The sequence below is a fragment of the Rhipicephalus microplus genome, chromosome 8 (assembly GCF_043290135.1).
Source record: "Rhipicephalus microplus isolate Deutch F79 chromosome 8, USDA_Rmic, whole genome shotgun sequence".
NCBI lineage: Eukaryota > Metazoa > Arthropoda > Arachnida > Ixodida > Ixodidae > Rhipicephalus > Rhipicephalus microplus.
In genome coordinates, this window is record NC_134707.1 from 53,301,559 (window position 1) to 53,315,372 (window position 13,814).

At 42.8% G+C, this 13,814-nt stretch overlaps 1 protein-coding gene across 7 annotated transcripts in view; it reads right to left on the minus strand.

Annotated features, from left to right (window-relative positions):
* Window positions 1-13,814, minus strand: part of LOC119187166 (uncharacterized) — a 395,971-nt gene that overhangs the window by 23,049 nt on the left and 359,108 nt on the right. For 6 of the 7 annotated variants that reach the window (XM_075871836.1, XM_075871840.1, XM_075871838.1 and 3 more), the window contains one exon: window positions 373-510. The exons of the other annotated variant lie outside the window; for it this stretch is intronic. In XM_075871836.1, coding sequence (XP_075727951.1) covers window positions 373-510 — 138 coding nt within the window. The remainder of the gene's footprint in view (window positions 1-372; window positions 511-13,814) is intronic. 7 annotated transcript variants of the gene reach the window in all.

Genomic DNA, 13,814 nt, shown 5'->3' on the forward strand with positions numbered 1-13,814 from the left:
ACCGCGCGCGCATCGCGCCATCTTGCTGATAATGCAGAAAATATGATAGCTCCCCCCCCCCCCCGATATTGCCACCACCAGCAGTAAGTGGTAGATATAGATAGCTTGCCGTTTCAACATTGAAGGAGGTACTTCTCGGTAGCTTAGTGGTTAACGCCTCACATGTTCAATTCTGTGTGCCGGAGTCTTTCTCCTGATTTTTTTCCCTTTCTTGCGTATACTTATACGGTGCATGACATTGACGCCGACGCCGGCGACGAAATCCAGCCGAGGGTGTCCATATAAATGCTATCGCTACAAAAACTCTAGTTTAACTATACTTTGTCTACTTTGCACTGAACACAAACTGTGCTTGTTGAGAAACACGCTTACTTCAAGAAGACGTTGATAGACACTCGGCTGCATTCTGAATACATCGGTCCAACGCCTCCAGCATCGGGGTACATCAAGTAGCCTTTCACAGGTGGGCAAGCTTTAGAGTATCCTGTTCCATCGTGATTTGCTCCAAGCCTGAAAGATCACACATTCATCATTCGCATGCAGTTTTGCATTGCCGCCATATACCACCCCTAAAAATTTTACAGCAGCGGCAAGGCTAATAAATTAAACAAAGACAAAACACTATCCCAGAGAGAAGAAACTGCGGATATAAAATCACGCTAAGGGAAAGGGAGTTCCAAGTGAAGTTATGACGAGCCTGCAAAAAAAAATGACGATCACCCGCTATAATGCCAGCCTTAGTTCGTGTAGCGTCTAGCATATTGCTATAACGCTTATTGCTGCGCCTTCAACGTGAGATTGTGACTTTTGGCTTGAACATGTGACCAATGCCCGCATTGAAACGTGTTCTCGTCATTCTCGTTCTGAGTAAATATCAATATTACTATTTACCTGTCCACAGAAACCTAGAGACGTACGTACTTGTTTCCGCAGTGAAGTAGAACGTACCCCTCTTAGAGAAAAAGTTAGTCATCAGTTAGTAAACGCGTGTGTTTACTTGTTTTTAGAGTGTTTTACTACCTGATAGAAGACTTTATTCCAAAGGTAGAGAAGAAGCAGGCTAAAGATCAGGCAGTAGGAGATTGTGGCATCGGTACAAGAAATGCCAGAGGAGAGCTTCTAGTAGAATTCGCAGAATCTTCTACCTTATATAATTGAAGTTTTTGCGCACACACACAAGGACACAGAAGAAGGGAACACAAGGACCAGCGCAGACTAACAACTGATTTTTATTCAGTAAGAAAACAGAATATATACGCTTACTTGCACCCCATGATCACCGCGCATGAGCAAAAACGGCATCGTACAATCTTAAAAACCAAATATCACATGTTGTTCAGCAATTCAATTTCTTTTTCACTAAGCGATATCGACGGATGGCTGACGCACATATCTTTAAGTCTAGAGATGTGCCACGCTTCTACTATTTCTCTTGTTGTCTGATTTGGGTGTACATACACCACCTCAGTTTGATCAAACAACGGCTTACATGCACTAAAAGAACAACGCGCACAGTGCAGTGCTAAATGTGTTTCCGGCCTCCCTTTCAAGTTGGTCATGTGCTCCTTCAATCTCACATTTAAGCATCGGCCAGTCTGACCGACATAAAAGTGAAAAAGAAATTGAATTGCTGAACAACATGTGATATTTGGTTTTTAAGATTGTACGATGCCGTTTTTGCTCATGCGCGGTGATCATGGGGTGCAAGTAAGCGTATATATTCTGTTTTCTTACTGAATAAAAATCAGTTGTTAGTCTGCGCTGGTCCTTGTGTTCCCTTCTTCTGTGTCCTTGTGTGTGTGCGCAAAAACTTCAATTATGCAGCAGTACCAACTAGCCCGTCTTTCCGTGTTATTGCAGTTCTTCTACCTTCTATAGAAAACGAGGAAGCCACAAGGGAACATGAAGAAGCCGTAATGGCGAAAATAAGAACGAAATAGACTTTATAGTTGGTACACACCCAGGCATTGTGCAGGATGTGGAAGTGGTTGGCAAGGTACGATGCAGTGACCATAGAATGGTACGGTCTCGTGTTCGCCTAGACTTGAAGAAGGAACGACATAACCTGATACGCAAGAAGCCAATCAATGAGCTAGCACTGAGAGAAAAAGTACAGAAATTCAGTCTCGCTTTTTTATTTTTTTATTTATTTATGGTACCCTCAGGGCCCGAAGGCATTACAGAGGGGAGTGGCAATACAAAATAATACAGCAAACGGCAAAACGTAAAGGAAAAGAAGGGAAAATACAAAGCGATTGGCAAAAACACACAGTAACAAAGAATTAAATGTAGTAGCGGTAATACATTACAACGATTTTGTTAAAAAAAAACGGCAAAACGTAAAGGAAAAGAAGGGAAAATACAAAGCGGTTGGCAAAAACACACAGTAACAAAGAATTAAATGTAGCAGCGGGAATACATGACAACGATTTTGATAAAAAAAAAGGAAAAAAAAAAGCACGACATATATAACACGAAGCAAAATCAAACATCGCAAAACATGTTTTGCAAAAAGGCCCTAAAACGTGATGTATCGGTAATAGCCGTAGCTGATTGTGGTAGTAGATTCCATTCGGATGTGGTTCTTGGAATGAAGGCATGCGAATAGGTTACGGTTCTGCAGCGGGGAACATGAACTTTTTGCAGATGGTCCAATCTGGGTGATATGAATGAGGGGGGTTTAATAAACTGTTCACGAAGATTTTTGCTATGATAAAGTTTATGAAGGAGACTGAGTCGGGCTATTTTACGCCGAATGGCGAGTTCAGGAAGGTTGAGCTGGGACTTCATTAAGGTAACACTGGCCGTGCGGTTATAATTGGCTAAAATGAAGCGAACTGAACGATTCTGGACTGCTTCTAATTCATGTGTAAGTGTAGTGCCACCAGGATCCCAGACGGATGATGCGTATTCAAGTGATGGACGAATATAAGTAGTGTAAAGAAGTTTCTTAAGGGATGAGGGCGCCATGTAGAAGTTCCTGCGAAAATACCCGAGAGAACGGTTAGCCTTGGCGATGATGTGCTCCACATGGTGGTTCCATGACAGGTTACTGGAAATATGAACACCTAGGTATTTGTAAAATGAAACAGACTCGAGGTGGGTATCATTGAGATGATAATCTGGATACGCAAGTGAGGTGCGGCACACACGCATTGCTTTGCATTTTGAAATGTTTAGTTCCATGTTACATAATTGACACCAGGTAAATATGTTATTTAAATCCGTCTGGAGCGAGGTAACATCATTTTGGTTAGTTATTTTCTGATAAATTACACAGTCATCTGCGAATAGGCATACCTTTGATGAGACATTAGTTGGCAGGTCGTTCATGAAAATTAAGAACAGTAAGGGTCCCAACACAGAGCCTTGGGGAACACCCGAGAGCACCGGCTGGACGGGGGAATCAATATTGTTAGCAGAAACAAACTGTGTTCGGTTGGAAAGAAAGGCTCGAATCCAGTTAAACACGTTAGGGTCTAGGTTTAAGTGTTTCATCTTAAGAAGTAGTAACTGATGACTGACCTTATCGAATGCCTTAGAATAATCTAAAAAAATACAGTCAATGGTGAATCCAGAATCGAGTAGGACATGCAGGTCGTTTGTAAAGACTAAGAGCTGCGTTTCGCAAGAAAAATTCTTGCGGAAACCGTGTTGCGAGGGTGTGAAAAACTGGTTAGACTCGAGAAAGTTAACAAGGTGGGTGAAAATGATATGCTCAAGTATTTTGCACGGGACAGATGTCAGTGAAATTGGACGGAAGTTTGATGGATTGTGTGTTAGCCCTGATTTGTGAACTGGCACTATCTTACCGACCAGCCAGTCTTCCGGAAGGCTAGAATGCTGCAGGGACTGTGAAAAAATGCATGACAGGATAATAGAGGAGTATTCAACAGTGTTCTTCAGAACAGGTACTCGGCTCCTATTAAAGAAACCAACCTTAGCGTAGATACAATGAATAATCATCTGAAAAGTATCATCAAGGAGCGTGGAGTGGAAGTTGGGGGCACGGTTGTTAGACAGGACACTGGCAAGCGTTCCCAGGCAGCAAAAAATCTCATTAAGAAGCGTTAAAGCATGAAAGTCTCAAGTACAACAGACAAAATAGAACTGGCAGAGCTTTCGAAGTTGATTATTTAAGCATAAAGTTTCCGATGTAAGAAGGTATAAGATGGAGAAAAATGAACACGTTCGCAATAACGGAGGAAGCGTCAAAGCAGTTAAGAGGAAACTTGGGATAGGCGAAAATCGGATGTATGCACTAAGGACGGATAAGGCATAATAACTACCAGTATGGATAGGATAGTTAAAATAGCGGAGGAGTTTTACAGAGATCTGTATAGTAGCCGAGACAACCACGACCTTAATACTATAAAGAACTAGCAGTTAGCCAGATGACAGTAAACCAGTAATAGTAGAAGAAGTCAGAAACGCCTTGGAGAGCATGCAGAGACGCAAAGCTGCTGGTGAGGATTAGTTAACATCAGATCTGCTGAAAGATGGAGGACAGATTTTGTTAGAAAAACTAGCCACTCTGTTTACGAGGCGTCTCCTGGCGGGAAGAGTACCAGAGTCTTGGAAGTATACTAACATCATCTTAATACATAAGAAAAGAGATGACAAGCACTTGAAGAATTACAGGTCGATCAGCTTGCTCTCTGTAGTATACAAGCTATTTACAAAGGTAATTGCTCACAGAGTGAAGAAAACAATATAATTCAATCAACCAAAGGAACAAGTAGGATTTCGAACAGGCTACTCAACAACCGACCACATTCATACTGTCAATCAGGTAATACAAAAATGCTCAAAATATAACCAACCACCATACATAGCCTTCATAGATTACGAGAAGGCGTTTGATTCCGTAGAAATATCAGCCGTCATGCAGACACTGCCGAATCAGGGCGTAGATGAAGTATATATAAACATTCTGGAAGAAATATACAGGGGATCAACTGCTACCATAGTGCTTCATAAAGAAAGCAACAGAATACCAATCAACAAGGGTGTAAGGCAGGGGGACACAATCTCCCTAACGCTATTTACCGCGTGCTTACAGGAAGTTTTCAGAAGCCTAGAATGGGAAAGGTTAGGGATAAGAGTTAATGGAGAATACCTTAGTAACCTACGCTTCGCCGATGACATTGCATTGCTGAGTAACTCAGGGGACGAATTAAAACTCATGATTAAGGAGTTAGACAAGGAGATAAGAAAGGTGGGTCTTAAAATTAATCTTCAGAAAACCAAAGTAATGTACAACAACCTCGGAAAGGAGCAGCGCTTTGAGATAGGTAATAGTGCACTTGAAGTTGTAAAAGAGTATGTCTACTTAGGGCAGGTAATAACCGCAGAGCCAAACCACGAGATTGAAGTAACTAGAAGAATAAGAATTGGGTGGAGCACATTTGGCAAGCGCTCACAAATTATGACAGGTAGATTGCCACTATTCCTCAAGTAAGGTATATAACAGCTGTATCTTGTGGGTACTTAGCAGCGGAGCAGAAACCTGGAGACTTACAAAGAAGGTTCAGCTTAAATTAAGAATAACGCAGCGAGCAATGGGAAAAATAATGGTAGGTGTAACCTTAAGAGACAAGAAGAGGGCAGGGTGGATTAGGGGACAAACGGGGGTTAAGGATATCATAGTTGAAATCAAGAATAGTAAATGGACATGGCCCGGGAATTTAGCGTGTAGACAGTATAACCACTGGTCATTAAGGGTAACTAACTGGGTTCCCAGAGAAGGCAAGTGGGCTAGGGGGAGACAGAAGGTTAGGTGGGCTGATGAAATTAAGAAGTTTGTGGGTACAAATTGGCAGTACCAAGCACAAGACCGATTTAACTGGCGCAACATGGGAGAGGCCCTTGTCCTCAGTGAACGTAGTCAGGCTGCTGCTGCTGCTGATGATGATGATGATGATGATGATGCTGATGATGATGACTACCTTCGCGGCACATTGGCATATTTTTACTAGCCAGCAGCTAGTACAGTTAGTAACTTTTGCTGTTACTAACCAGGGAAGCCTTCGCAGCATTTTTAACTGAATTACTAAGCCACCTATATTGCCAGTTCTGTCCTAGCTGCCGCAGTATATTTCGCCATAATAATAATGGTGACACTCATAGGCAAAATTTAGGCAAGCTTCAATTTTATTGACAACCTTTGATTTGGAGTTACGGACGCAATGGCACGTATATAATCAAATAAAAGGGCAGACGATGATGTGTAGAAAACACAAGTTATTCTTCTAAATTTTAAGGATGCTAACCAGTACACAGTGTCAGGTCATCCCCAATGTAGGGGCATATATAGCCTTCAAGTTGCTGCTACTGTTGAAATCGCTATGTCAAAGTTTTGAAGTTTTGTGTGCGTTCGCGTGTGTTTTCTTGCTTGTGATCTGTTCATATGAGTTTTCATAACCATATGATCCCGTTCATACAATTCAACATATACACGTGATCTTATGAGCATGATAATATGCAAGTATAATATGACCATATGAATATAATATATATATATATGATGTGATAATACAATTATGTATTCATATGACCATATTAGTACATGATCAGATCTCTACATTAGAACGTTGCAGTGATGCGTAATTACCACGGTATAGTTACATGAAGTAGCTAGCAGCCATTACATAATATACGAGGACAATGAAACTTTAATATTTTTCTCCAATACTTTTGAAATAGAATCATGTTTATATGGCGACGCACACACACTTATAACAAACAAGGTGTAAACCTCTATTTGTGGGGTTACTAACAGTTTACTAAGAGAGTAATGACTTGAGTCCGCACCATTCAATTACTAACTCGGTAGTAAATTTCGAAAACTTTCAATTTACTACCGTCCATTACTAAGAGGCTAGTGCGTTTTGTGACGACAGAACAGTTAGTATTTAGTTAGTGAGTATGCCGGCCTTTCTTTTAGGAGTGCATACGCGTTATTACAAGCTACCTATTTCCCAAACATATAGGTGTTATTTGTGTTACATACCTATTATGTGGGATCTGTATGGTTTCACAGTTTAATATTATCTCAAGTGCATTGATCTAAACACCTTTGAAAGTACATTAAAATTTGATGTTCGCCTTGTTCCCAAAGCCAGCATGAAAAAGACGCTGGCAGCGTGGCGTGTGGTACAAAAATTTGCACACGCGTTCTCGCAGTGTTGTTTATGACCATTGACTTCACCTAGAAGCTGCCCTAGGTGTCTGCTGAGAACCTTGAGTTTACATTTTTTTTGTTGTTAACATTACTTTCCTACGAGCTTTTCAAGATCTATATAGGCAACCGCTGATCATGAAGCTTAGCCATTTGCGGAAGACCTAAGCTCCAGTTCAAGAAAGTTTATTTCTCATTATAATTTGTTTATTTTTAGTAGGAGCCCTACCACATGATTTTGTAAGGTATAAACTATCATGCTGCTAACTTATTTTACAGTAAATTATTCGATTAGCTGGATAATTGAAAAAGACCCACCACACAGCCATTAGCTTTTGAGTTCTAACACAACTGCTGGGTTTACTTACAATTGATGTTTACGTTGTTGAAGCTCACATTGTAATGGAATGTAATAAAAAAACTTTATTTGCTCATATTGTAAAAAAGTAGCAAATTTATATTCTTGTTCCTTGCTGCACAATGCATTGCTGTGCAAGGCACAATGGATTGCGATCATTAAAATGAAAGGTTACAAAAAGCATGGCAGTGAAACTACTCATAATTACGTTAATGTACAACTACACCATAGAATGCTCTAATACGTGGAATAATACACTATAGTAATGCTATACACAACTATGCTTGGAAAATAATGCCGGAGATAACACTGAAGTTTCATTAGGGAAATAACGATGGATCTTGAAGGAACTTACGCATGTGATATTTCGTGGGCAGCGGTCAAAGAAACATTCAATCCACCGGCTTTCACTGAAATAATGGCCGCTTTCCCATTACCACATACCGATCCTACTGTAGTTGTACCTGTTGCATTGAAAAAGCGTCAAAGAGCATGTACTTGAAAGGAGCTACATGTGTATATGTGCAATGGTTATCGTGTTCAGAGCGTATAATGAATGAATGACTAAAAAAACTTTATTTAAAGTCAGTCCCTGTCATGCGAGGCAGAAGTATTAAGTACCGTGTATTAATACCCGCCATCCGTCGATGATGATGACAGTCAGGTGACGGCTCGAAGAACTTAGACCTGCATAAAATATGTTTGCTTCAAGTTTTTCGTAGCCGATATTTCGTGAGGTTGGTCAGTCGTTCATTGTCATTCGGGTGTAAAGTGAATGAAAAGATAACTTGCTGCTCGCAGGGACAAAACCATTGATCTTGAAACAACACGTCAGATGCCATACCAACTCAGCTATAGCGTCGGCCATCTTCTTTTTCATTTCATAAATATATATGTGCATTTAAACGCGAGATGCTTGCCAATGCATGACGGCGAGTGCAGAACGCTCACGAGGCATGAAATCACTTCTGGACCGCATATTTTCGGCCTCCTGGCGTCACGAAGTACGTAATTTTGTGAGCTGACAGTTGCTCAATAATTAAAAAAAATAATTTCAAATGTGCCATTCATTTTAAAGGTCATTGTCAGCCGGCGCCAGCAGAAATTTACAATGTAAAACGCATGAACCCACACTTGCAGCATTTTGCGAAAGATAACATCCAGACTAGTATGATATTTGAGAAAGTATAGAGCAGGTTCAGTTTCTTTGTAATAGACCTTTTTCTTATGTATGCCAGTTTTCGTGGGTTTTAATTTTGCAAAGAGTTCTGGAATGAAATTCGCCCTTTTTACGGAAAGAAGACATCCCTATTTGAATAAGTGGTCGAGTATAGTTCCATGCATGGACACAGTATAGTGTGTCCGTGCCGGCGTGGTGCCGAATGACTGCACCTCACCACTTACCAAATTTCTGCGAATAAATGCACTCCTGTCTTTCCTTCGAAACGCCGTGAAACCGACTTCAGCATCTCAATTAGGGTCCCTTAGACAAAGTGCGACAGGTGCTCTTTTGACAAAACGGGTGTATTTGCCAGATGTGAAACATTTCGTGACAGAGAATCATATTTGCCCTGTGTTCTTCTTTTGCCTTGGGGCTTACCTCTTAACGTTCACATGTTCATCTTTACACGAGAGTGAAATTTTAAGCAATGAGGAAGCATCTCTGACTCAAAGTTACAAAACTGGTTTCGGAAAAAAAATGTTTCGGGTGAATTCGTAGAGGCACGAATGCAAACTTTATATTAACAGGTAAATCTAGCCAACTTTGGTGGCCTAGAAGTCACACGGTGTCCGGCTGCATACCCGATAGTCCAGAGCTTGTTCTAAGCCGTGGGGGTCGCATTTTTCACGGAAGTGAAATGGTAGAGGACCATCCACTTTGCAATTTCCGTGCATGTTAAAGAACACCACATGGTCAAAATTTCCGGAACCCTCCACTACTCATAACTTCTTATATTCATATCGTGGTTTTGGCGCGTATAACTGAAATGCACTTTTACTGCTGTTGTTTTGAGTAGGACAACATATTCCTTTATATATAAAATTTCGAGTACAAACCAATTGCAATATAGAGGTTCTCATAAACGAAGTGTCTGACCAAAATAACCGTACCTTCTATGGAATGTTCAGCCGACTGGCGAGCCAGACCGAGTCTGAAAGTGGAGCAGGGGGAAAGTGACAATACAGCAAGTAATATTGCCACAAGATGTTTTATTACACTAAATCTACATGTGCTACTTTGACTGAAGCAATAGTATGTGAAAGAACAAACTTGTCGTTCTCATTAGGCGGTTGTGTACCATCATAGGCGCGGTGACTGAAGTCTGATAGCCACGCCACGTACTTCTCTCATCTAATGGCAACACGTTCCGGTTGGATTAGAATTCTCAGGGCATTGCCAAGTCACAGGTAACACAGTCAACCCATACTATTATAAAAAAACGGCAAACAATCTGAAATGCAGAATTCACTCCAAAAAGAGACATGCGTACAATAATACGCTACACAAAGAAACCGCAACTACCATCGACTCAAAACAAGCTAGATCCTTAGACCAAATCTGTTTTTAGGCAAGCTGGCGTCTCAGCCACCAAACTCATGCGATCTCGCAGTAGTAGAACATTCTTAATGTTCAGATGCCACCTTCGGAGCTATGACGAAGTGGTACCACCTCGCCGTCATCGTCGTCGGTGCGTGCCCGCTTGACGATACACTCGTCCTTAGCGCCGGCATCCCGGTCTTATTCGTCTTCTTCGGCCCGCTTGGTGAAACCCAACTCGTTCATGGCCTCATTGATGACGCACTGCGAAGACTGGTGTGGGCCACATTTATTCTGGTTTGAAATGAAGGATTCGTAGTCCCGCCAGGAACAGCTGTGCAATTCAAGGTTGCACCAAATTCGGGCAGCTTCACTCGAGACTTCCAAGATCGACAGCCAGTTTCCTGGCCTCTTACACCAACATCTTTCAGAACTGGGCAGCTGCTGCTTTCGTCGCTGTAGCGACGCTGCCCTACAGCACAGTGCCAGCTCATTCTCGATTTTCCACTACAGCTCGGGTCACGGGCCAGTTCACGGTCGTGTAAAAATATGCTGAGTATCAATAGCGTAATCGCGCTAACGTACTATAATACAATGCTTTTGTATTCGAAATACCATGTACCTAGAATGAAACACTATACACCACTTTCAACAGTTCAGTTCTCGTAGATGGTGGTGTGATCATTGTACGAAGTACCTAATATCCAACCCCGTTACAGCGAGTTTGAGAGTAACCTTATTCGGCCGAAGGAGCTAGAAAATGTGTGGCAAGTAGCTCTTCTTTGCCCTTTTTTAGACATTTTCCAAATTTTACCGAACTTCAGCATTGGCGTTTAATGAAACGCCAACAGCGGAACACGTGCCACCGGCAGTAGCAGTGGTATAGCGTGTGGCGTCGAGTCATCATCAATGCCATGCGCTCATGCTCATTTAGACAGAATTGCGCCTTTTAAAACACGAATGTGGAGCACGAGCGGGGGATGGCATGAGCATATTTCTCGAAAATCGAGAGGTAACTAACTGCCCTACGGGCACCACTGCACGCGTTTCGTTCGGTGACCATAGTAGGTGCTACAAGTTTCATTACGCAGTGCCACCTCGTCTGATCACCGCTAGCGGCCGGTAAACGTACCGATTTTGCTTTGTCGGCAAACGTTTTTTTTATACATGCCCATATGACAATTGGAGTAAAGCACGCATTTCCGTCCTACTCAAGGGCTGCTCATACAACACCAATTTTTGCAATGATGCCACCATATTAGTGGTGTTTCGCTTCCAAGCTGCCTCACCTAGCCCTTGGAGTTGCACTTTTAGCTAGATAATATAACCTTGATCACGATTGCGCTGCGTATACAGCAATTACTGCAAATGTAAACTTTTATTCACCTCATGTAGTTTTGGCAGTCATCCGTAGAACTTACACTTCAACAGTACAGCTAAAAACTGAGAACTGCTATGTGAACCGAGCGAACTCATATCAAAATGCAGCTGTTCTGGCCACAGCCTAACAGACGACATAAGGGGGATCCCACGGATTGCGTCATTGGAGCGCCCTTCGTAGTGCCGCCACGGGTGGCGCGCGCGGCAAAGTAAATAGAAGAAAGAAAAAAATGAAGTGAATGAAGCGTTGCGAAATGTATTATGTTTTAGCTAGTTAGTCAGGAGGAAAATGGAACAGTCATGCGCTCACATAGTGATTGAACCAAAGGTGCCCAAACAGTATTTTGTTTTCTGTGCATAATTAGTAAATAAGTACTAACTTCCTGTCTCCATTGCTGTATCGACAAAATTGGCCGTGCATATCAAGCTACATGATGTTGCTATGATGCTCTCTGTTGTGCAGCTATAGTGTTTTTAAGTATAGCTGTCACTGATATGCTTTGTTCCCTTCCACGTAAACTGACACTTGCACAGCGAAACCTAATAGAAATTGCCAACGCCGGTCTTCACAACTTGGGACCACCTGCCCCGCCACGGTGGTCTAGTGGTAAAGGTACTCGGTTGCTGGCCCGCAGTTCATGGGATCGAATCTCGGCTGCGGCGGCTGCATTTTCGATGCAGACGAAAATGTCGTAGGCCCATGTGCTCAGATTTGAGTGCAGGTAAAAGAACCCCAGGGGGTCGATATTTCCGGAGCCCTCCACTACAGCGTCCCTCATAACCATATGGTGGTTTTGTGACGTTAAACCCCACATATCAATCAATCAATCAATCAATCAACAACTTGAACCCGAATTTCCAGCTTCGTTATCTGTCAGGAATCAAAGAGCTGAGTAGATGCTCCTGTGCCGCTTGTGGTGCTGGGTGGCCTTCACGAATGCATTCTCATTTCGAATCGGAATGGCCAGCAGCCCGACATGGAAACACTGTAGCTGCAAAAAGATAATTACCCATCTTCTCTGTAAGTGTCCTCACTTCTGTGTTCCCAGAGAAGAACTTTCGAAAGCGTTCGACCGACTTGACCGTTGCCCATTATCGGAGGAAAAGGGCACTGGTTGAAACAGCGCTCGACACGAACAACTTTGACAGCGTTGTTGCATTTTTTGCAGAGAAATAGCCCCAGAAACATCCTTTATGCTTGTTGTTTATCTTAATATTGTTCGCTCTTTTTCCTGTTCCTCATTTTTTCAACATAATTTTACGGATGTGATGGGTTTATTTACACTGAAAATTTCAGTGCTCAACCGTCACTGCCGAATCACCATCGCTCGTGAGCGTCGTATACCTCTTCTTCCTTCTCGCTCCTTCAGTCTGGGTTACACTTTCCTCCGGACAAGATGAAGCTCACCGAGCGAGTAGAAGCGATCGGTTGTTGTAGGGCTCCAATCAGGCAATGTGCACAGTTTGCGTCTTACGCGAACGCCGGTGCTGAGCTGTCACTTTCGTAACAACGTAAGTGACGTAACTCAAGCACTGAGTAATGACGAATGGTCCCGAGTACTCGGAAAGAAGCTTCTGGCGAAGTCCCTTCTTTCGAACGAGCGTTCACAGCTAGACGAAATCATCCGTAGCTAAAGTCACAGGCGGGTGTTTTGCGTTGTAACGGTCTCTCGCACGTGCGTGGGCGGAGAGAGTGCGGAGCCGAGCAAGTCGACGAGCTTCTTCGGTGCGACACAAAGTCTGCGCGACACTGGCGTTTTCGTTCGTTGAAAAAGGAAGTATGGTGCCAAGGAACTTTTGGGGATGACGAGCATAGAGGAGAAAGAAAGGCGTATAACCTATGACCTCGTGTTTCGCGGTATTAAAGACGTATGTAACAAAAGGTAATACGGCATCCCAGTTTTTGTGACCCGCCGCGATGTACATTGAAAGCATGTTGATGATGGTGGGATTGGTGCGCTCACTGAGGTCGTTGGTATGAGAGTGGTATGGCGTGGAATACCCATACTGGCACCGCAACGTCAGCGGCAAACTTCCGGCCGCGATCACTTATCACCACATGAGGGGCCCCGCGACAGAGTATAATCGATTGCACAAGAAACCATGACACATCAGATGATGTGGCTTAAGCAACCACCATCGTTTCAGTATACCGCGTGAGGTAATCTACGCACGCAATAATCCAGCGGCGTACGGTGGTAGACTTGGGGAAAGGGCCCAGTAAATCTATGCCGACCTTTTCGAATGGTGCTGTCGGTGGCATTTTTACCATCTTTCATTCCTCTCACCGTCTTCCCCAGCACGTAGTAGCCAGGCAGTCGGCGAACTGGCTAATCTTCCTGTCCTTTTGTGTTGGT